The sequence below is a fragment of the Phaenicophaeus curvirostris genome, chromosome 5 (genome assembly GCF_032191515.1).
Source record: "Phaenicophaeus curvirostris isolate KB17595 chromosome 5, BPBGC_Pcur_1.0, whole genome shotgun sequence".
NCBI classification, from domain to species: domain Eukaryota; kingdom Metazoa; phylum Chordata; class Aves; order Cuculiformes; family Cuculidae; genus Phaenicophaeus; species Phaenicophaeus curvirostris.
In genome coordinates, this window is record NC_091396.1 from 50,240,491 (window position 1) to 50,264,851 (window position 24,361).

Genomic DNA, 24,361 nt, shown 5'->3' on the forward strand with positions numbered 1-24,361 from the left:
TGAAGGAAGACTCTAGAAGTGTAAAACAAAACACTTGCTTCAGTCAGTAAACTTATCATTCACTACCAATATTACACATTTTCTTTTAGGTGGAAAATAGTAAACTCTGAATATAGCAGCAAAGCCTTGTTAGAACCTCTGTCTGCAGCTGAGGTATAAACCAAGGATTTTTTTTCTACCACTATATAAATAATCCACTCACCCTCCTCCCCTCAGTTTATTCTTTCGAAACCGAGTTCTTTCTAAATCATAAGACACTTCTGGAATTTCAGCAGCTCTTTGCCAACAATAATTAGAGGAAAACCATGTAAGATTTTAGCCAGAAAATTTCATCTATGTCACATGTCCCTAGCCTCTCACAGTAACTTCTCTGAGGTATCAGATCACAAAAGTGTCTTGTATCAAATAACTGTAATGCCAAATGTTGCAGAGGAAGGTGTAAAACCTCAATCACATGCAATTTACACATCAATACCTTAACTGTACAAAATCCTTTACTATCTTTAGGCTAAATTCCCTAATTTAAACTAACAATAACATGAAGATGAGCAATGAAACAAGCACTGAATCAACTTTAAAGTTATATTCTAAAATATCCCCAGTCTGGTCATTCTTTCATGTCAGATGTCTACTTTGCATTACCTCTTCTCAACTGCTTTAGGAATTACTCCCATTTTGTGACATCTCTTCTGCCTCTACATGACTGCCTGAAGAGAAAGTGTAATGACATTTCTTTTTCATGACTTTCTGGTTCTTTTTACCTCAACACTTTGTGCAGAGCTAGCTGAATAATAATAAGGCTGATTTCAGTAAAGGTCAGTCAAGGAAGAGATGATGGCTCTAAATAAGAGGAAATAACCAACACAAATAGTAAATGTAGAACTGTACCTTGAGAATGCAATGTTAATTCCTGTAACTTAGCATCTTTAAGGAACATAGATAGTTCAAAAAGAACGTCAGCTGCATTGAAATGAAACAGTCACAACCCCCTCCTATGGATCTCACTTCAAGCCTTCGAACTCCACAAATTAATTCCTACTGTGTGGCTTGCAATTAATTTTCTTAGCCTGTTCCTTAAAACTGCAGCTGAAGAGAGCAGGACTGTTCTTTCAGGTTCTAATCCCTGCCTAGTGACTGTTAACAAATTGAGCATGAGAGAGTGTGCAGCTAAGGATGTCCAGCCACTCAGAACAGGATTCTAAAGACACAGCTGGTCACAGAGTGTATAATAATCACTGTAGACTTTGGTGTATGTAATTGCTCCCTGGACAGATGTATGACAGCGCTGTTATACATAGCCCTTTCCACGCTGGATATTGACTTTATCTCACTTTCCTGCATATTTTTAATGATAAACAAGGCAGTCTGAAGTATATTTACTAATGCTGGTTACCCTGACAGAAGCAGATGGAGCCCTGTATTCCTCAAAGAATGACCCTCAATTTCTAGAACTTGATGTCACCTCAGTGATCTGAGAACCTTTACTGAATTTAAAATATCTGCAGATTACAGAAGTTCCATCTATATTTTAATGGATACACCTGAGAAAAAGAGATAAATACGATCTGCACAAGCTGTACCCTCAGGACGCAATTTGATGACTAAATTTATTGTGAAAATTGTATTATTTAATAATTACTATTAAGTTCAATCTTACAGTAAAAATTCTAATTTTCATGTTTTCAGTCTGGACAAAAAAAGTAAAAATGAAGAGAGAAAACAGAAAGACTTGGCATAAAAAATTATCAGTAGATACTAGTTAATTTGCTTTCTACATGTTCAAAAGGAACACCACAACCTGAATCAATGTCATTTTAAATCTTTACGAAAAACCTAAGTTACACCCAACACTTAGAGCAAAGTTTTATCAGCCAGAAGTCTCATTCTTAATTTTGTTTCTATTCTTAGTGTTTGAGTTATTTTAGATCGGAAGCATTTTAAAGTCAACATAAAGCACCATACATATTGCATTCTGTTTTGAAAAATCACTAGTGTGAAAAGGAATTCAAGCATTAAAAAATTTCAACATACCCGTTCATCATTTGTTGCTCTCGTTGATTCTTCTTTCCCTTCATCTGGCAAAGGCATTCTAGTCAAAGCTAGTCCATTTAGGGCAGCTAGCTTTAGTGGCCCTATTTTTTTTGCATCATTTTTGTTCTTCTTCATACCCTGAAAAACAAAAGTTAAAACTTCTAAATATTCTTAAATAACTGATTAAGTTATAAAGCAGAAACCAGATTAGTTCAATTAAGTAAAGGATACTTCTTTGACCCCTTCTGCAAATTGCTCTGATTTTTTTTCCTGATAAGCACTGCAGAGAGAGATTAGGGTGGTGGGACTACATTCCTCCAAGGACACAACACAAGTCTGTCTTCATTCCAAGCAGGTTAATGAAACTGCATGAGAATAGCAAATACTGTTTCCTACAAAGCTCACAACTGAGGGTGTGACACGACAGCTCTGGATAATTAACATTCTTGTACAGAATTGGAATCACTTTGAGCTACAGAAATACATAAAAATTATTCTTTACTAAACTATTCAGTTTCTAGGCACTTTTTTCCCTAAAAGTGAGTGTAACAAAGAGCATTTGCCTTTAAAATATTTGGTATAGTTAAATGTTTGACTAAGTTTGCAACAAACTGCACATACAAAGCATGAATGCAGAATTTCACACACATCTGAGCCCTGAACCATGCCATGAATCTAAATGATTGAAGTTACTATTCATTATTTGAGAAAAATAGCAAAGGGGAATTTATGTGAATTAATAAATTCAGATTATTCTTTTAAAAAGGGAAAGCTTTATCATTCCTGCAGTTTCTAGGTTTGGTTGTTAGCAAAAATACCCTGAAAATGTGAGGTATATGCAGCTTGAATTATAAGCAATCCTTTCATAAGCTAAATGGTAATATGGGGTAGGATGACAAAGCTAAGAGGATGAGACCACATTTAAAAGCGAAGTAAATACATACACAACACAACCCCAAGAGTTCATTGGAAAGCAAGAGGTGCAAACATTGGTAGGGGCCAGCTCTCTTACCAGGATACTCATCTCAATATCGAACAAAATATTATTCTCAACTACACAACAGCACTCAAATATAACTGAACTAGAAAGCATTTTACTGAACAGTTCCAGTGAAAAAAAGTTTAAATATGAATTTAATTTCAAAGGTTGACTTGCATACTTACATAGCTATCGGAAGGAAAAGGCAGAGTATGATTTTGGTAGATGCACCATTGTTTGAAAACATATCATTTGGAGAACAAAATCCTAAGAGACTACTTTAGTGTGAACACAAGGAGAAAGGTATTACCCTTTATCCCCTTTATGCACAAAACAAACAGGAGGAAGGAGATTTCAAAAAGCATACACAATTATAAAATCAATTGAAGATGATGAAGATTCATTTCATTGTGTACAGCTCCATGTACAGGAATTCCAACAGACTTAAACACATACCTTACTCCAGATTAGCTTTTGCAGCATCAGCTGTAACAGTTACTACAGCAGCAGAAGTTATACGGTAGTTCCATTGCAGTTCAATTTGTGCAGAAAACTATCTGACACTAACTCAGTCAGGTTGAGTTAACAACAATCAATTTTAAAAGGCAAAATAATAATAAAAATGGTCTCCCTCCATTAGCACCTGAAAAATGCTACAGACTATATTTAACAAAGCAAGTGGTGAGGACTGCAAGTGAAATTCTAGTCCCACATAGATGTTCATGGTTCTACAAGGTGGGAATTGCAAGGATGGTGAAACCTGCAGTTATTAACTACTTATGGCTTCATAGGATTGGAGTAGGAGAAAAGAGACCTGGCAAGCAAGACACAGCGAGATAAAACCAGCTTGAATGCAAGGCAAAACTGAAAGGATATGAAAAGAGGAAGGGATGGAGGAAAGAAGAGAATGCAAGGAGAGACTTTATTACCTAATGTATTAGGTCCCCCTCTTAGGTTAAAAGAAGAAAACAAATGAATCAAATTGAGCATTCATCTACATTCAAGTTTTCACTGAGAGGAAGATTAGAACCCTGGTAGTGAAATGGAAGCAGTTATTTCTGTTCCAGATAAGGATAGGGCAGAATTTGGGATCTAGAACAGACTTTAAACTTGCTTATTTTACAGTTGCTAGCCAAGTTAGGGGTATCAGATGGATGAAGTCTGCACAGCTAAATTTATGAAGGAGGACTATACAAACAGAACTCAGACATGACAGAGAAGGGAGGAAAAGACAGATAAGTGAAGACAATGAGGAAAAAAAATCCGGAAAAACAAATGTCAAGCTTAAGGTAGCCTTTACTTCACATGTTTTAAAAGAATATCAGGTTGATTACAAAAAAACCCAAGCCTCAAACAAAAAGCCACACAATTCCTGCTACAGAACAACCAACTCGAAACAAGAAGAGTAATATCCACTTACACCTAGTGGGGGAAGGCCTTCCACAATATTCTTCTTCCCAGACAAAAGGTCGGACACAGGTCTCTTCTTTCCTGAATCTTTCCTTACTCTGTATCTCCCTGATGTTGTAAGGTCGGATTCTGACATAGATGGAGTAAGTAGTCCTTCCCCTCTTCTCAGTACCTGGCTTTCTACTAGTAAGTGAACAGGGCTTATATCTTTCATTCTCTTTTCTGTCTCTGCAATATGCAATTTAGGCTCAAGAATATGCAAAGGGCCAGCAGATGAAGCAACAGAGCTATAAGGGTAGTTCAGTATTGAATCATGAGAATAACCACCCATAATGGATGAAAGTTGGGTTTGATCTTCAGGGAGCGGAGAAAGACTTGTACTAGCCTTGTTTTCTTCTTCAAATTCTTCTTCTTCCTCACTACTGTGAATCAGCATAGTAGCATCTGAAAGAGTTTTCTTGTGATCACAGTTCACACCTTCTTGCTCATTTTCTTTTTGCTTTGTTCTCTCCATCAGAATGTTGGGCTGTGACCCTTCTGAGATAACTCTTGGAAGAGCCACATCTGCTGCAGAAGCTGACATGGTCCTCTCTTTAATTCTCATTCCTTCAAAGCTGGGAGTCAAGCCTGCTATTTCAATACTGTTCCTTTTCTGCAGCTGAGCGTGGCGTGCTGATGTTAGAGGTTCGCTGACTTCCTGAAGAGAATGTGCCACAGGCAGGCTGTCTTCCTGAAATGTCTGGACAGAATGGTGCACTCGCCTTGTAATAAGATCTGGATTGCTGCTGCTAATGTAGATATGTCGGGAAAGGTCTGGAGTACTGTTTGCAGGTCTTGGGTATGGGTATGGGGGAGGTGGTCGATAGACTTGGGTCTTCATTATATTCGGTGCTGGATAGTCCTGAGCCTGGAGCTGCACATTTGTCAACTCAGGCACACTGACTGCCCCAACAACTGGGCGCTTTTCAGCAGGATAAGGATAGGGGGATTGGCAATGAAAACTGTAGTTCAGGTTAAACGGATAATGGTTAGACTGTGGGGAAGTGAAGTGAGCATGTTCGCGTATTTCAGGCTGACTGTAAACTAAGGCATCAGGCCTGCTGTAAGCATATGAATTGCTGATGTTAAGATTTCTCATCGAATGACTCTGCCTATCTGCATGCACCATCCCCCTGTTGAGCTGTCTCATCACAGTCTCGTAGTCTGGTGTGGGACGATAAGAAGGTGGTATTAGTGCACTATGTCTGTGTGATGGGACATAATCTGTTCTGAGTACATCGCTTCCAGTAATGCTTGGGTTAGAGGACATGGGGGATGGTTGCAAGTAATGTTGTGGATTGTTCAAGGAGTTTGTGCTATGTGCACTATAGACACTACCGTTGCGGATCCGACCGCTGTAGTCATGAGGGGTTCTATCCAAGCTAGTCTGAGAGTGACAGTAGTATCCATTTTGATTGCCCACAAAGAGGTTATCTGAAAGCAAAGTTTAAGAACAACCTTTATGTCCATGACATCAAACAAAGACATTCTCTATTAAGATGCAGCTAATGAATGTTAGACATTTAAAAAATCTCAGTTATTCTTAGCAATTACTGAATTGAGAAGGAAAAAAAGGCTCCAGAAGAGAACAATTAAGTCATTGCTTCAGATGCCTTTCATGATTTAACTCTTCAAGTTCACCAAAATCATTGTCACACTTACAGTAATGAACTTGTAGACAGTCAAAAATTCTTTTGTTTGTGAAAAAATTGCTTAAAAATAGGATGTGTACAGTAGCAAGTAAGAAGCATGACAGCTCTCACTGTGTTCAGCAATAATTCCAACACTATACTGGAAAAAATTCAGCTACATTCTGAATGTACTTACCTATATCTTCATGATTACTTGCGTAACTGTATTTAGACAGAAAATGTGCTTATTTACTTACTAGTGAGTTATAAGCATATTTTTAATCCAGCTGACTTACAGGTGCGGAAGGTCCTTGTCAAAACTTTGCAACTTTGCAAAAGATCAGATTAAGCTCTTTTGGGCAGCAACTTTGTTAAAGACATAATGTACAATGATCCAAAAAAAAGGAGAGAAAGCAGCCACGACTCCATTGTTAAACTGCTTAGATTAGGAGTGTGCATTCTTTCAGAATTCCAGTTAGAGTTTGTTTGGGTTTTGGGGTTTTCTTCCCTTCTTTTCAATGACATGTATAACAATCCTGCAACTTGCAGCCTACTTAGCCTTCGAACTCCATAGCACCCTGTAGTCTAGCAAACTCAGAGAAACATCTCTCTTCTTAGATTCTGGGTTTGATAAGTTTTTAATTTTTTTTTTTTAATTTTCTGGGGGCTCAGTTACTCTTTGCAGTTACTATATGGGCAAGGAACTCAGAATGCCATAACATACCAGTTTGGTACATAAACGAAAGAAAGTAACACTCAGCTTAAACTTGCACAAGGGACTACATTCTGTAGTTGGGAGTATATACTACCATAATTAACTTTGCTCATATCCCACATTTCACATCAGCCTATAAGCCTAGAGTAGCAGCAAGAACATCAATGAGTGTTTTAGTAGAAACCTATCTCATGTTCACCCTATGAATTCATTCAGCTGTAGCTAAAGAAGCTGTAAAATGCAAGTTACAGTTTTTACTTTCTAAAGCTGTGTAGTGTTTCCTTAGAGTTAAATGAACTTACCTTGGGAGGATGCATATGGTTCAGTATAATGACCATTGTAATGCAGCTGAGGTGGTGGAGGCATCATATAAGGCTGAGGCTTGGGCTAAAAAAGCAAGCGTTTTATTTTTAGTTAAAAATTGCTCATATATTTTAAAAACAAGACTCAAGGACTTCTTAATATTTATATAATGTGTAATATTATACATAAATAAAATATATAATACACACAAAGTCATCATATGTAAACCACTTCTCTAAATCTGCAGTGTAAGTTTCTCCTGTGAAGTCACACAAGAAACAATAAAAGAAAAGAAACAAAACTGAAAAAATGCACCACCAACCCAAGGCTGTATCTTGCCATCTGACATCAAGGACAGACTTCTATATGAGTCTCGTAGAGACAGAAAAACTAAACTAAAAATGGAAGTGTTTAAAATATTTTTCATTGCAATTATTTTAATTCCACTATTGAGATATTACGTAGCAGCTTTTCCTACAAGTCATAACCAGTTGCTTGCATATTAGACAACATTTTCATCACTCATTTTATTTCACTGAAGGAAAGTAATGTCTGATTCAAAGTTATTAGATATCCATAAAAATGCAAATGAAGAACTATTTGGTCTCCTTACCATAGACATCCTGGATGAAGACCGCCTTCTAACAGGATTCACTGTAATGGGCTGGGTTTGCCTACAGAAGAAATCTTATGGTGAGAAATCATTCTTAACATCACCAAGATCTGTGTCAAACCTTGGAAAGTGCAGCCTGGTTCAGTTAAAATCACTCTACATTTCTTGGAGCCAGGCCCTGCATTAAATAGTCCTCCCAATAGTTTCAAAAGGAAGAACTGTGTGTATAAACCACCACTACAGACAGAATGTGCCAAGAACAACACCAAGATCAAAGTACATTAGTTATTTCTTTGCCTCCTTCTTGTGAGGCATAAAAAGGAGACGTCTCTGAAGCAGTGCAGCAGGGCAGAAAAAGCAGCAGAGTAACTGGAGACTGGTTCCAAATTTGAACCCCACGTAAAATCTCATACTCCAAGTTACCTGTTCTACAAGACCAGACATAAGATTGTTTACAGAATGTAATGTTACAGATGCAGAAGGAACTGGAAAGTGCAACTACACTGCATGAATATTCAAACTAACAAAAATATATTTTCATAATTTGTTGGATTGCCTCCAGGATGTACAGTTCAGGAACTTCACGCTTGTTTTTCCCTATCCTACACAGCATGTGTACTTTGCCAGATTTCAGAGAGAAAGATTATTTTTCAGCTCACCCTTTGGGAAGTGAAGGACGAGAAAGGATTGGAAAGCGTGGAAGGGAAAGAATGAGGGAAGATTTCTGAGAGCCCTCCTCAGGTGGAGAGTCCAGGGAGTCTCTAAAGACAAGGCATGTACAGATAAAGAAAAAAAAATCTGAAATTAATACAGGCGTGCATAAGACAGTTTTCAGCAGCAGGACCAGATGACAGAGAATCTTAGAGTAGAGATAATTAGAGAAGTTTTTTGAAGTCTTTTCCTATTAATGAAACTGTGGTGAAAGGTTAAAATAATTAATCATAGAGACGGACTTTCAATATAGAACTAGAGAACTGACATTATTCAGACAGTAATGCACAGGTCCCACAGATGCACTATTTCTACCAATATTTCTTATCTCTCCAAACGCAGCCAGGTTTACAAACTTAAAAGTATCAGGTCTACTCTATTCCAAATGAATTTTACTTTTCTAAAATAAATTATCATTAAAAATACTAGTGAGTCATCTGCAGTACAAAATACTCCATTATCTTTCCACTGGCCCCAGCAAATTTTGGACCAACCCCTCCAATAGCTATCTTGTTGTGTACAAAGAGGAGTAATGGAACATTTGGGAACCATGCAATTTATGACACACTATTCATAGAATCATAGAATCACAGAATAACCAGGTTGGAAAGGGGTTTGGCCAGCACATCCGCCAGCTCCTTTAATACCCTTGGATGAATCCCATCTGGCCCCATAGACTTGTAGCTGTCTAGTTGGGCTAGCAAGGCTCTGACCACCTCCTCTTGGACCATGGGAGCCTCATTTTGCTCCTCTAGCTCCTGAGTTTGTACACAGATAGAACAACTTTCTTTACAATTAAAGACTGAGGCAAAGAAGGCATTAAGTACCTCAGCCTTTTCCTCATCCCCTGTCACTGTTGTTCCTTCTGTGTCCAATAGGGACTGTATGGTCTCCCTAGTCCTCCTTCTATTATTTATATATTTATAGAAAGATTTTTTGTTATCTTTCACAGACTCTGCCAATCTGATTTCTAGCTGAGCCTTAGCCCTTCTGATTTTTTCTCTACACAATCTCACCTCCCTCCTGTAGTCCACCCAAGAGGCCTGTCCCCTCTTCCAGAGCCCATAAACGTTTCTCCTCTTCTTGATATCACTCAAGATCTCTCTGTTCAACCAAGCTGTTTTTTTCCCCTGCCAGCTTTTTTTCCGGAACATGGGGATGGCTTTCTCCTGAGCTGCTAGGATTTCCTTTTTGAAGAGCTCCCAGCCCTCATGGGCTCCCTTGCCCTTAAGTACTGTATTCATGCGGTCTAATTCCCTATTCTTTGGCTGAAGCAGGTTAACTGAAGAAAAGCTGTACCAGTGGAGTAGCTCAAATTCCAGTCCTTGATTTACAAGCTAGAGACCAGCCCACTTAAATTTTAATTTGATGAATTATACTAATTTTACTTTGCACTGGTGCTACTTGAGCTATACGGATTCCATGGATATCCAGAGGACTACATACCTCTCAGTTGTCAGTCCAGCACATTTCAGGAGTGCTTCACATACACTTCCCGCCCTTTTAAAGCCCTCTAGTGTGTCCTTTCAGAGCAGTTCACCCAAACCCAGGTCCAAATCGCAGTTATTCCAGTATCTCACATACATTCCAGCAATAGAAGCACTCAAATCAACTAAAGTCTGTCACAGCACCGAGATCCAGCAGCCGGGGCCAAATACAACTAATTTTGGCATGATTTCAGTGTATAATATTGTCCTCTCTTATAAGGCAAAAGATGTTTGAGTATTTTCTCAAAGAAAGATTAAGAAAAAAAACCCAAATCTTTCATTCCTACCATCTAAAAAGGACAATAAAGACATTACAGAGGCTATAAAAGATTTCAATTCCCAATGGAAGCTTCAAGGGTGCCAGGAATTAATGTATTCTACTTACAGGCTGCATTTATTTAGTCTGTAAAATTTGTGTCTAGCCACACACATCCTCCACACATATTTTGCTGTCTCCATATCTTCCTGCCAAAAAAACATAAACAAGATTTGCCTGTTAGGCAAAATGTGCATACCCACTACTTACTGTCAGATAAGCCATTGAATTTTTTAAGATTAAATGTTGACCTATTCCATTTTAATAAAACTTCATTACTGTCACCAGGTTTTCCCTAAAATTGTACTTTGTGGGCCTAAACATGCACTCTAGACTAACAATTTTATGAGATTTATGAAAGTCAAAAGTAGATGCCTTTTGTTAAAGGCACTCTTATCAACTATAATACTAACATGATTTACTCTGTGTGTGTGTGTATATCATCCCATAAGATTGTCAACAGCTGCTTCCTTGACAATGACAGCTGGTAGATGCTACATAAAATTCTGCAAAGAATATGTTGATATTTAAATGCTACTGATTTGAAAGTCAAAAAGACATGCTAGAAATTTTACTGGAACACATGAAAATGTTTATCACCACCTGAACCAAACTTGTCAATGAACTCAGTGTAAAAGGTCATTTTTTTAATGCCTTCCCAGAGAAAGGTAGCCAGAGATATTATTACTATTGCTTTTGACTCACTCATGCAGCTCAAAATTGCTAAATATGCAAAAAATAACTTTTACCTTTCGAGATAAATTAGCAGTCCTAATTTGTGGTTTTATCTACTGATGCCTTAGTGAAAAAAAAAAATTAGAAATCTACTCACAGTTTGAAATTGGATTGTCTCTTCTTTGTTTGCCAGCTCTAGTGCGAAAAAGGATTTGTTATGGGACATGTTGGCAATGTCATGCCACCTACAAACAAAAAGGACAGAACATAACTGGCAAGCTCTGATTTTCAAACCACAGAACATGCAACTTAAGAACACAACCACCACCAAGAATATGAATAAAGAACTGAGGACGAATAAAAAGTTCATCAGTCTATCTGAACAACTTGCAGACCATCACTATCTATTAAGTGACCACTGAAAAGAAATCGAGCATGTGTCTAACTCTTCTGAAATTGTATAACATGTAGAGTAATAAGTTTACTACTTGTCTTCTACTTGAAAGTCTTCCAAGTGTTCTTTTTTTAAAAAGAAAGAAAAACAACACAACCAAATTTAGACAAATTTAGTTATCACAAAATTATAATGCCCCGACTGCTTGGAAGCAAACCATAAATTCTAGGGAGAAAAAAATCTGCACTTAACAAAGCCATTGAAGCATTATTATGCATATATTCTAGACATCATTTGCATATTGACAGATAAGAAAAAGTTAGATTGCAAGAAATATAATACCATGTATGTATTCAACTTCTTGATAAATACAAATGTAGTTTGATCCATCAGTGTTATATTAGTGTAAATAAAGCCTCTATCATTGATTTATTAAAAGGATGTTCTGCAGTGCACAGACACAGGGGAAAAAGCATGACCTACATACCAGACTCTCTAACGGCATTTCTATTACTTCCATTTTCATTATGTAGATGTGGCTGATAGTATTTGCTGAAGCTATTCACCATCATATGTGAAAGGTAAGGAAACAGTAATGATCCTATTTTGATGTCAAACAAAGATCCCTCCAACTTAAGGCCTTGGTTCATAAGCATTTATGGATGCAATTATGAAATTACTTGAACCAATCTCAAGCATAATCCAGCCTTTGTAAGTAGTAGTGGTGGGTCATTTGTTGATGTTTTTTTGTCACGTAAATATCATGATATATCCATCCTTGTTAAAACTGCCCAACAAATAAACAATAGAGCAACGACAAATAAACAATAGAGAAGAAAGCTGGATCCTGAAATCAGAATATGAATACTTTCTGATGTTCTCAAATGTGCAACTTTTTTCTTATGTTTACACAGTCACAATTCTTTAAGGAATTATGTGAAATGCATGGCCAAAGCTTTATTCCTCCGCCCTGCGTGCTTAGAACTTCAGGCAGCAGAGGTTTTGTTGCTTCATTTTACAAGAAAGCAAGACTAGGGCAATTCTACCACTCTACACAAATAAAAAGAACTTGGCATCAGCTTTGCTATCAGAAGCAGAGACAGATTTTTATGAGGGACAGTTAACAATGCTAAAGTTATAAATTCTATTAAACAAAACCATTAACAAAAAGAAATACAGTTGCTGCTTCCCCTAACCCCAGAAATTCACCATGAGTTCCAGTAACTGTTGGACTAATTCCAAGATTCTGTTCACATGCAGCCAAAAATTAAATTCTGGAAGATTAAAGTTCACTAGCAATAAAACTCTTCCTGCTCAATAACTACAGATAAGTAAGATTCAATTTTTTTAAAAAATCTTAATATATATTTTCTGAAATTTAAAATTATTCCAAATTCTGTTCATCAATGCTCAAGTAACTCCTCTTAAAGTCAGTAGGAACCACACCATTTCACATGAAAACGGAATATTCACTGTTAGGTAAAGTTGTGGACACATCTGCGACTAGAATTCAGAATATCAGAACATTAAATAATAAACTAAAACAACATATGAACCAAAATAATGAAACAAATGTTACCCTGTGACTCTACTCTTTATTTCTTTTATACATAATATATGAAAGGAACTCCTTGATCACTTTAAAATTGACTATTTCTAAGTAAACTGATGTGTCCACCTCAGGATGTCTTATGTTCTATGTGCAGAGAACTGCTACTCTTTGACTCAATAAAATTTTGCAATGGAATATATATTAAATGTCCATCTCTTAAAATTAATCTGGATTAAAGAGATTCATCCTGTCATCAACATGTTTAAAAAATCCCATGGACTTCAGTATTCACAGTAGAATGACAACTACAAGACTGTGTTCAGGTTTATCAAATGAATAACTACACATCATACCAAACAGCCATTCATGCTAGTGAGGAACACATAAAACGTCAAGGGCATGAAAATATTTTAAGAAAGAACAATACTAACCTAAATACAACAGGAGGACGACCATTTTTGTGTTTCACAAAGATACCATCAAGACATGCTCCAATGAATATGTCACTTCCTTGGCTGTCCTGTAAGAAGTTGCAAAAAATTATGCAAATACAGAAAAAGGTCGTTGAAAGCAAAGTTACATAGAACCATAGAATCATAGAACAACCAGGTTGGAAGAGACCCACCGGATCATCGAGTCCAACCATTCCTATCAAACACTAAACCATGCCCCTTAGCACCTCGTCCACCCGTGCCTTAAACACCTCCAGGGGTGGCGACTCCACCACCTCCCTGGGCAGCCTCTGCCAGTGCCCAATGACCCTTTCTGTGAAGAATTTTTTCCTAATGTCCAGCCTAAACCTCCCCTGGTGGAGCTTGAGGCCATTCCCTCTTGTCCTGTCCCCTGTCACTTGGGAGAAGAGGCCAGCACCCTCCTCTCTACAACCTCCTTTCAGGTAGTTGTAGAGAGCAACGAGGTCTCCCCTCAGCCTCCTCTTCTCCAGGCTAAACAACCCCAGCTCTCTCAGCCGTTCCTCATAAGGCTTGTTCTCCAGTCCCTTCATCAGCTTTGTTGCCCTTCTCTGGGCTCGCTCCAGAGCCTCAACATCCTTCTTGTGGTGAGGGGCCCAGAACTGAACACAGGATTCGAGGAGCGGTCTCACCAGTGCCGAGTACAGAGGGAGGATAACCTCCCTGGACCTGCTGATCACACCGTTTCTGATACAAGCCAAGATGCCATTGGCCTTCTTGGCCACCTGGGCACACTGCTGGCTCACGTTCAGTTGGCTGTCAACCAACACCCCGAGGTGTAGGAAGCAACTACTTTTACAATTCTGGAGGAGAAAAGGAGTGGTACAGCTTTTGTTTTTCTTTTCCTTTTTTTGGCAGGAAGTTACCCTGTTTACATAGAGGGGGAAAAAGCAACTGATACAAAGACCAAAGACCTGTTTACCTTTGCAGGATAGGTCTCTTCACCATAGCCCTCCATTCTCTCCACTTCTTGCATATACAACATTTCTGCATCAGGAGGAGTAAGGCCTCTACAAGTGAAAACAATGATCAGCTAATGCTGTCAATAAGAAAGAATCACATTTGGTTTACTCTGATCGACACCGTCAAAGCGTAAAAAGCATCCCCAAGACATCCAGGCAAGCATCAAACCATGCTGTTTTCATCTGTACCACTGCCTGATATATTTGTCTCAACCTCAGTAACTTCCTTCTCTCAAGCATCTCTAGAGGTAAATGGCAACAAAGACCAGTCAAATTTATCGCCTCTACTAAAGGCAGACAATTATTACATCCTTCTTCAAATCCACCATTGTCACCATATTTTCTCACTTTATCAGAATGACTAATCTTGCACACGTGTTCAAGACTTGAATTTCTCTGATTGCAGTATATGTGTTTAGGACCAATATTAAGTTTTAATGCTTCACATTTCAGGAAAGAGAGTCTAGTATTCTAAATGCTGTTAAAACTTTAATGGTCTGAAAACATGAGAAGGAGACAATTGTCCTTGCAATTTTCAAATTGTTGTTTTAAAACAATAAAGGAGAAAAATAATCAGTATTACTCACATAGTCATAAATATTTTTCACTGATCAACTGACAACAGAGAATTTAACTTTTCTTTGCCTTGGACTGTTGTGTCTTAGCTAGTTTTTCATTAAGATCATAAGCATTCTGGCACAGTGACTGTCTTGAAATTTCTACTGCCCTCAGTATCTGCTGCTGTTGTTTATCAAGAAACATCCTTACTGGGATCACAATTTCATATAACAATGTTCAGAAACACACAGTTGAGGTCACATTTCCAAGCAGAAACCTCTCATTTATTTTCACAGTAATTCTGTTCTCTTTTCACTTCCATTCAGCATGAATTCTTGTAATTTCAATGCAGATGTGTAAGTGCAAAACTCATTTAAATAGGAGCTGAAATTAATGCAGCTGCCTTCTGATATTCCTAAATTTCTGAGCTACTGAAGAAGTCAAAATTAAGCAATAAAGAGTTTCAGAAACATTACCTGTACTTCTGATGTAGCAAGGCAACTTTCTGAGTCGCTTCTTCCAATATTTTTTCTTCTTGTAGCCAGCCCTTAAGGTAAGATAGCAATTGTAGAATGATACACAAAAAAATCAATAAAATAAATAGTTATAGTCTCTCTACAGAGGCAAATAAACTCCTCATTTTAATCTTGGAGTTTAGATGATGTATTACGCACACAAACAAAACCAAAAAGCACAAACACTGTTTTGAAGTGGTTTTACTGAAAAGATCTTGCAATATCATAGCTTCTGTGTAATAAGGTATACATCACTCCAGTCTCAAAGAAAACCTCCACTAAATTTTAAAATCTAGGGAGCAGTAAGCTAGATGGATGATGAAGTATTTATTAATGATTTACTTTTACCAATCTAATGAAAGATTTAAATTATCAAATCAAGAATTTAAAATTATTGAATTACATACTTACCACTGGAAACAAAGCAAATCTTTGTAGAAACTCCTGAGATTCATACTGATCATAGTCTCCAAAATCAGCTAAAAAATAAAACATGTCTTGGATTCAAACATTTGTAACAAAATTACTCAATACCCAATAAATTGCAGCAGGTTTTCCAAGTAGCAAATATCCATCCTATTGAACTATGATCTGAAAGTAAAACAATGAAACAAACTAACTAGTAATGTTTATTAAGTGAAAAAGTAAAAACATATCTCATCTTTCTAATTGTTCAGAAAAACTGATAACTCTCCCTGTGTGTAGGAAAGGAAAAGTAATGATATAACAATCAGAATGTTGCTTCAAGTTCCTGAGTTCCTTGGGGTTCTATTTGTTTGATTTTTTAATCACAAAACATTTGAGGTTGGAAAGGGCATCTGGAGATTGTATAGCATCTTGCCCATCAGCCCCAAGGAGGGTCAGGTACAGCAGTTTGTCTCAGAGCCTTCTTTGGTCAAGTTTTCAATACAGCGGATGGAGGCTTTACAACTTCTCTGGACAACCTGTTCCAGTGTCTCATCATTCTCTCAACAGAAAAATTTTCTGTTTGATGAAATTTCTTGCATTTCAATTTGTGCCCATTGCCTGAGAATAGTCTGGTTCCATCTTCTTTACTCTCTCCTGTCAGATACTTTATTATTTGCAGTATAGCACCAGCAGACTGCTCTAACTTGCAGCTGGACTCAAACACCGCATGGAGCAGCTGGAGCACAGTGAACACTGGTTCCTTCAGCTCTGAAGCCTTCTACAGCTCCCTGCACTCAGACCTAGAAACCTTCCTAGACACCAGGCCATGCTCAGAAGGGATTTAACAGCTTTGGTTTTATTCCAAAAGGCATCTAAGGAATTTGCCTCTTTCTCTATTTCAAAGAAAAAAACACTAGCCAGTATTTCAAAGAAGAGAAATAAAATAGTCTAAACTGGAAAAGTTATGTACTAGTCTCAAAGGAGAAACTGTGGAACAGCAGTCTATAGAATGGCTGCTCCCAAAAAATATAAACGCAATCCATAAGTATATGGATGCTATTTACATTACCACATATTATCTTCCATACAGTAAACCTTTAGAGACATTTAGAAACCAATTTTGTATTAAGCACTAGCAAATAATACACAACTGATTTATGATGAAAGGGGAAAATTTGTGACACACTACACAAATGCGGCACCTGAGATAATTACAACAGACCAGTTCTAAACACTGCTTTATTTCAAACAAAGATCATTCTTGAAATCAGTTCACTGGAAACAGCAAATAACTGCTTCTGTTCACTCCACAACTACTAATTAACTAAACTACCTGGTGGAAGCTACTTCAGTCATCGGAGTACAATTATTAAGAACCTGCATTTTTTTCTGAGTTGTTTTTTTCACAGTATAATCAACACATACAGTTTCTCCCTCGCATAAGATTTAAAAAAGGAATATGAAACCTAAAAGGATAAATATTTTCCATCTGGAAAGAGGATTATATTGAAAATTTTCTATAAACAATTCACTGAGCAGAGAGACATTTAAAATGTCCAAAGATATGAAAATAACAAAGCAAGATTTTGTCAACTGAAGATTGTTAAATCCTGGCTTGGATTAAAGAGATTCACTGTTACATAAACAAGACACCAATATAATTCACCCTACTAACTACATTTTCAAAGAACATAACCATCATCTTTAATGTGATACTATCAACACATATAATTTTAAAAAAAAAGACAAAAAAACCTAAGTTGTATATACTGCTAGTGATTTTAAGTCCCTTTCAATTTTTGCAGATTTGCAATTGTTGTTATACATACTGAAGTGGCATTCACTGTGAAGCAACATACAAACACAGTAAACAAAGTTGTTGTCATTAAAAACTCTAATTTTGAGAGATTTAAGATCTAACAAGCATGTTAGCAGGGAACATAATCTGTGCAGGCAGACAGGACTGGTGGTTCTCCACTGTACATTCTATCCCATCTGACCTCAGTTAGGGAAAATAAAGCAGCCATTTTCATGTAGGTATCACAGAAATTGATCTTCAGGAGTGATTTGAACACAGGAATTGTTAACAGTCTTGCACACTAACTTGAAATAATCTTACGTGTCAGGATATTGGGAGAAAAAGTGGAAGATACAAGTAATACTGCATGTTCAAATTTGCTTATTTATTAAAACATGTCTCTTTCTTTTGTCACCATGTCACAGTAGAGTCTTCATTAACAGAAATAGATGACAGATCTGTCAATGTAAGCAGATGACTAAAGTCTTTGCCCCAAAGGAATTCAGATGTCTAAGTCAGACCCAGCTCCTGAAAATACATGTTAGATACCCAGGTACACTTCTGAGGGCTGCACAGAAATACCAGCAAGTCTGGGGCCACTGATTCCACTGTTCTCCCTCTTCAGTCCCTACGACGAAGTTCTATGGAGCAAGCCTTTCATAACGTACTGAACTGGGTCTTTAAACAACAAACAGAAAACGTGCAATAGATAATCCATCACCAAAGTTTCTTCTGCAACATTATCTAATTGGCACAACTTACCCTGAACAGCTAACCCAGCCAGATGTATTGCTTGCTCCAGTGTGCAAGGAATGTTGCCCTCCAAGATATCTTTCTTTAATTGCAAGTAATACTGATACCTACATGGGAAAAAGAAAGGAAAAGCTAACACAGACTTCTTAATTTAAAAAGAGAGTGCAGATGAAAATGCCTGCATTTCCTATTTTGCTGCATTCCCCAGTTTGCGTAAAGGGCTGTCTTCCTCATCACTTAGACCCACTGCTTCATGGTCTTCACTAACTCCTCCCTTGGCTTTCACATATCACTGCAGAATCAAACACTGCTACCCCTTAAAATAAAGAATCTCAACAGATTTCTGAAACTAATCCAGAGACTCACTATTCCACATCAAAGCAAATACCATCCTCTAGGACTTGAGCCTAAGGCTGGCACATAAATTCCTGCTTTCCACGAGGCAATACTGCAAAATTGCTGTTAAAGCTCCAGCATAAGCACCATATTCTTTAAATAAATGCCAGAGAAGAATATCCAAGTTTTTTTCAGGCAATTTAACTATTCAATTCCCCGCCATGATACTATCTTACTTTAATGCCTCCTAGTACACTAACAAGCACAGAATCTGAGCCAAGATTTTTTTTAAAAAAAAAGAAAAAAGACCACTAGAATGACTTTTTAAACCACTAAAAATGCTGAGAAAAAGCCCAACGTTTCAGAGTTTCAGAAAGAAAGAAAATAATCTTTCAGAAATTACACATGAAAGAAAAACTAAAGCTGCCAAACAGTGACCAATACATAACAGCACCGGTGTCTGCACCAGGAAGCTTATCTCCCAGAAGAGCTTTCACACTACAGTTAGTGGGAAAAGTCCCTGGCAAGGTGTTTTAGCACCAGAATATATAATATAAATACAGTTGTACGTAACCACGGAATAAATTAAGCTGGAAAGGACCTCTAAGTGATCATCTGGTTCAACTCCCCACTCAAAATAGGACTTGAAGTTACCAGCTTAAACAGGTTAATTAATGCAAGCATATATTTCTGAAATAACCATATATGTCTGTAATTCAGTTAGTGGTTTTACATTCATTTGTCTGTTATATAATTAAATCAGAACAACTAAACGCATGAAGACTCTACAGCCAATGTACAGGCCCATCGGAATAACTGGTCAGTAAATATGTTTAGTTTTATTTTTCCCCTGCAGTAAGCACTGCTTATGGGAAATTCCCCAGACTCACAACAGAAATGGATAGGTGATATCAAAGCTAACATCCACCTTCATTTTCCACTGATTCACAGAAAAATCACAAGCTGAAGCTTGACCTGTAGTTTGCCAATGTATTGTACTGAAAGTACAGAAAGTACAGAAAGTACAGAAAGCAAAATAAAGGAAAGCATAGCTCACTAAAAGCTGCATGGGCTTTGTGCAGGATAGACATCCCCAAAAGCAACAAATGGCTCTTCAAAAAAAAAAGAGAGAAAACATGAAGGGACTAAAACAATTAGAAGTCTGACCATGCAATTATGCCTATTACTGAAAACAGGTTTGAATAGATTCCTAAGTTCACAAAAAATTAGTTGTTTGCTGAGCTTATCACATATTCGAAATATTAAAGAGGAAATAAATACACACTCCAAACATAAATTCTGTCTAAAGTAAAAATTTCCGTTTCTATAGAAATGGGAGAGGTGAAAGCAGTCAATGGTTAAATAAACCATAAATATCAGAATGCTTAAAGCAAAATTATAGACACATATAAAGTTTACCTGGTAATCTCCTGCTGAAGCTGAGAAACTGTAGGCACATAGAACACTACTCCAAAATACACAGTTGGCTCTAAGGCGTATTTGTCCAGCTGCTTTTTCAGAGGCTTGTCCAAATCTACCCATCTGCGCTGATTCTGCTTATTATAATACCACAGACTGAAATATGTAATCTGAAAAAGACACATTTCAATGATGGAAGTTAACATTTTGATACGAGGTAAAATAAATTGTATTAATGACTTGCACCTTAGAAATAGAAGTTTTAAAACACTGACTAAGGCTACGGGTTACTGAAAACTTAGAGAACTGGAGAGTGATGTAATATCAAAAGCAGATACAACTTCCAGATAAGGAATCTACGCACATAAAGTGCCCCACCTAAAACATTACCAAACCTACTCTCTTTACAAACAGTCCCTGACCCTGCTGTGGCAACTCACAGATGTTAGTAGTAAGCCTTTACGTGTGACAGCAAAACTAAGGGAAGGGAGGAAGGCAAATAGAAAATGACATTGGACATAAGGAGAGCAAAGTATGGCTTCTCTGGGGAAGTGGCAGGCTCACGCAGGATGCTGAAGGACAAAAAAGCACAGGACAGTTGTCAGTCAAAGACAAACTCATTAAAGCACGTGTATGGCACAAAAATGACCAGGTACAGCATCAAGCTACCTTGCCTGAGCAGGCAACTCCCGCCCAAGCCAAAACACAAAATACAACATGCACTGGAACAGAGCACACTATACGGCTGAGAAATGTCCGTCCCTGGAATGCCAAAAGCCCACTGGACATCATCTTGAGCACATCTAACTTTGATTATATCTCCTCTGAGGAGCAGTTTGGAGCAGAATACTTCTTTATCACTCCACAGTATAGTTCTCAATCCACACTGCAGAGCCACTCATTCACATTTAAATTTCTCGGCTAGGTTTACACTGATTAAAATCTTCTCCTGCAGCACTTACTTCTTTCTGTTCTGGACCAGCAAAGAGACGGGGAATGGAAAACACTAATGTCATTATCATAGCAAAACTAGAAATCATAATTACAAGGGGTTTTTTAATTGAGGGAAGGAGATAAGGGCAAGTTATGAATTGCCTATTATGTCTGTAGGCATTTACATGGAAATTCTTCAAGTCCTTGCTCTATACGCAGTATTATATGTAGAAATGGTAGAAATACCAACACTTTTAATCCAACACTTTTATTTATATATTTTCAGATATTTTTAACTCACACAAAATAAATAGTTCATACAAAATTAAGGATGAAGTTTTATAAAGCGAAGAACTATTCATAATAATGATTTTTTTTTATATCAACAGTTTCTGTACATTAGACTTGGGAAAATAGTCTACCTAGCAAATAAAGTATTTACTTTTTTTTTTCTCAGAAGCTCTAGCATTTTGATGCTTCACAGCATATGTGTGAAATTCAGTGGGAAGTGACAGCTGGTAGTAGAGAAAGGCCACTTTAGTACTTTTCTCTGAAAACTTACCCATATACATATCTGAAAATTCAAAAACATACATCTTCTTATAGTCTAAACAGGATGAAGCATCTGCCCTCGTGGGATTCTGTCTATTTCTTACAGCTCTGACAGGCTGATTATGCGTCTAAGAACCACGGCATGGGTAGGTATGCTACATCTCAGACTTCACAGACGGCAGTGAAGTCAATGCTCCATATTCAGCACAGATCATTGAGTAATTTTGGGCACAAAAGTAAAGTTGTGGCATTAAATTCATAATACCACCTATTCCATAAAACCATTTTCTCCAAGAAATTAGCAAAAATGGAAAATAAGAGCCAATTCTACGGCATAATGGTCCTTTGACATTGCATACTAGCAAAACGTACTTCTTTGCCCCTCCCTAAATTAGTACCAGCACAATTTTAAGTAATCGTTGGTGAGTTTTGATGGGCTTTTTTTCCCCTAATACTTTTTTAAAAATCCTATAAATTAAAATGACTGCTGCCATGTAATTGAAAAAACAGTACTCAGAAAATCAGAAAATGTTAGGATGATGTCTGCGCATTTAACCTTACTTAAGATTCTTTCTGCAAACTCTAAGACAACTCTGGTTCCATTTGATAAAAAGGCAGGCTGTACTATAAAAAAATCTGAATTAAATTAGAACTGTTCATAGAAGAAAAGAAGTTTTTCAGAACAGCGAGATGTGGAGAAAAGGCAAAATACTGATATATATAAAAAACAGTTTCATGGTTGGGAAAGTTTAAAGATCACCGTAGAGAAACAGACTGCATGTCACATCAGAAGCAGAGCTCTCTCATACAGCAAATCCTACAAAACAAATGTTTCACTGGTGGGCACTGTGTTCTTCACTTCTGAGAGCCAAGAGTCAAATTTAAAAAGACATAAATACTTCCAGTTTCAAGATGACAAAATGAATATGGGTCTGATTACAAATACTACAAATGGCACCATTTTCTACATTTCTCAGTCCAGGTGCAGAAAGTTTATTGATACCTTTGACAACATTTGCCTATATTCCTGTGCTTCAGTTCCCCAGCCATAAGACAGTGTACAGTAACCTCTATCACCCCACAAGGATATTGACAAGACAGTACCTTAAGATTCCATAAGATGTTAGGAACTATAAAAGTCGTACCACACGAACTCCATTAAGAAAGAATTATTATGTTCACTGCAATGGCACACACTGAAATGGATAAAATTAACTGAATGACTACTGCTCAGTCCTTCCTGCAGACTGAATGAAGAAAGGAATGCATGTAGAAAGGTATATTTCTCTTTCGCTACAAAACTGTTACCACCACACGTACAGACACAAGAGCTGAAATCAGACTGTGATGCTGACACCCTGTAACTTCTGAGTGTGATAAATGCAATACATATATAATGAAAGATGGCAAGTAAACCAGAGGACCAAAAAAATAAGAGTAACAGTTAAAGTCAAACTGTGAGCCATGAGCTACTTGATCTCACTTGCTAGGAAGAGCTCAGCAAAGAAAGCCTGGCGTGCTGACGCAGTCCATCTGCCCAACAGCCCTGAGCCAAGTGTGGATCTGGAACATCGAACCACAACCTTCTGGGGCAGAGCAGAGGCCAAGGCAGAGGCTGACATGGAAGGGTAACAGCTACAGAATTGCAGAAGCATGCCAACAAAGCTGAAAGTCTCCTATAAAAGATATGACACAAATGGAAACCAACTGAAAATGTAGGCAAAAATTTCTAAACAACTGTTTAAATAACTTCAATTTGCAGCTTCGGTGTATTTAAGCCTCAAAGAAGCACAGGTGTGTAATAGAAAGGGGAGGAAAAGCACAAACTTCTGTCACCAATGCAACTGTTTCAAACTCTCTGAGGTAAGATACTCCTAGTTCTACACCCTGAAGTCAAAACTGAATGTACAGCCTGATTTTAAGGCACAATGACCACTTGAACTGGTCTATTTCTTTAAAACACTGACTGCTTTTTCTTGCCTCCATACAGTGACTGGCACAGCAGACCAAGAAAAATGTTTCTGCATTTTAAAATATTCTCTGGAATTCAGCATATCTTTAAACATGATTTTTCTGCCATATTATTTCCCTTACAAACTCCTCCAATCTGGACTATGAAAAACAAAATGAAAGCCAAGCAAAACACTATGGACCAGCCCCTGTCTTCTAACTTGTATGCAAACCTTTCACGACTTCAAGGGCACAATTTGATCCTGTGAGTTTTCAGAGGAGCTTACGCACCCTGGAATAGTCACACTGATTAAAATAGAATCCATTTTTATTCTTTGCTAATACATTTTATTATTAGAAGCTCAGGACAACACCTAATTCTAAAATGAATGTCATGACATAATTCTTAAAATATGTTAAATCATTAATACCAATACATGTATTTTGACTTTAGTGACTTATTCATGACCCAACCCTTTTAAAGAAAATCAAGTAGAAATAAAAAGAATACATGAATTCTGCGCAGTTGCTTTCTACCTAGCTCCTTTCTGTCACTACAGACAGAAACAGTAAGCATTTCTGAATAAAAGTTAAACTGAATGCAAAAGTACCAGAAGTCTAACCCAGTACTGCAACACACTAGTTGGTGGGAGTGAAGTGACTTCATATGTGAAGTCACCCACATTCCCTAAGCAAAGCAAAGAAGCTTCATCACGTATGAGTGCCACAAAACTACATTACTGTAGGTCACTATATCATATCTTCTACCATATTGGAGCTAGAAGATCTTTAAGGTCCCTTTCAGCCCAAACTATTCCATGATTCTATGTATGAGAAGGATCAGAGAAGTG

General features: G+C 37.4%; 1 protein-coding gene across 2 annotated transcripts in view; it reads right to left on the reverse strand.

Annotated features, from left to right (window-relative positions):
• PTPN21 (protein tyrosine phosphatase non-receptor type 21) overlaps positions 1-24,361 on the reverse strand; it is a 46,971-nt gene that overhangs the window by 11,190 nt on the left and 11,420 nt on the right. Inside the window, exons 3-15 of one of the 2 annotated variants that reach the window (XM_069858644.1) lie at positions 20,076-20,245; positions 18,330-18,427; positions 15,773-15,840; positions 15,323-15,393; positions 14,249-14,336; positions 13,288-13,376; positions 11,068-11,155; positions 10,305-10,384; positions 8,381-8,482; positions 7,722-7,782; positions 7,108-7,192; positions 4,431-5,893; positions 2,032-2,169 (exon numbers count right to left, since the gene is read on the reverse strand). In XM_069858644.1, the coding sequence (XP_069714745.1) occupies positions 2,032-2,169; positions 4,431-5,893; positions 7,108-7,192; positions 7,722-7,782; positions 8,381-8,482; positions 10,305-10,384; positions 11,068-11,155; positions 13,288-13,376; positions 14,249-14,336; positions 15,323-15,393; positions 15,773-15,840; positions 18,330-18,427; positions 20,076-20,245 (2,601 nt within the window). The remainder of the gene's footprint in view (positions 1-2,031; positions 2,170-4,430; positions 5,894-7,107; positions 7,193-7,721; positions 7,783-8,380; positions 8,483-10,304; positions 10,385-11,067; positions 11,156-13,287; positions 13,377-14,248; positions 14,337-15,322; positions 15,394-15,772; positions 15,841-18,329; positions 18,428-20,075; positions 20,246-24,361) is intronic. The other variant, XM_069858645.1, reaches the window with a different exon arrangement.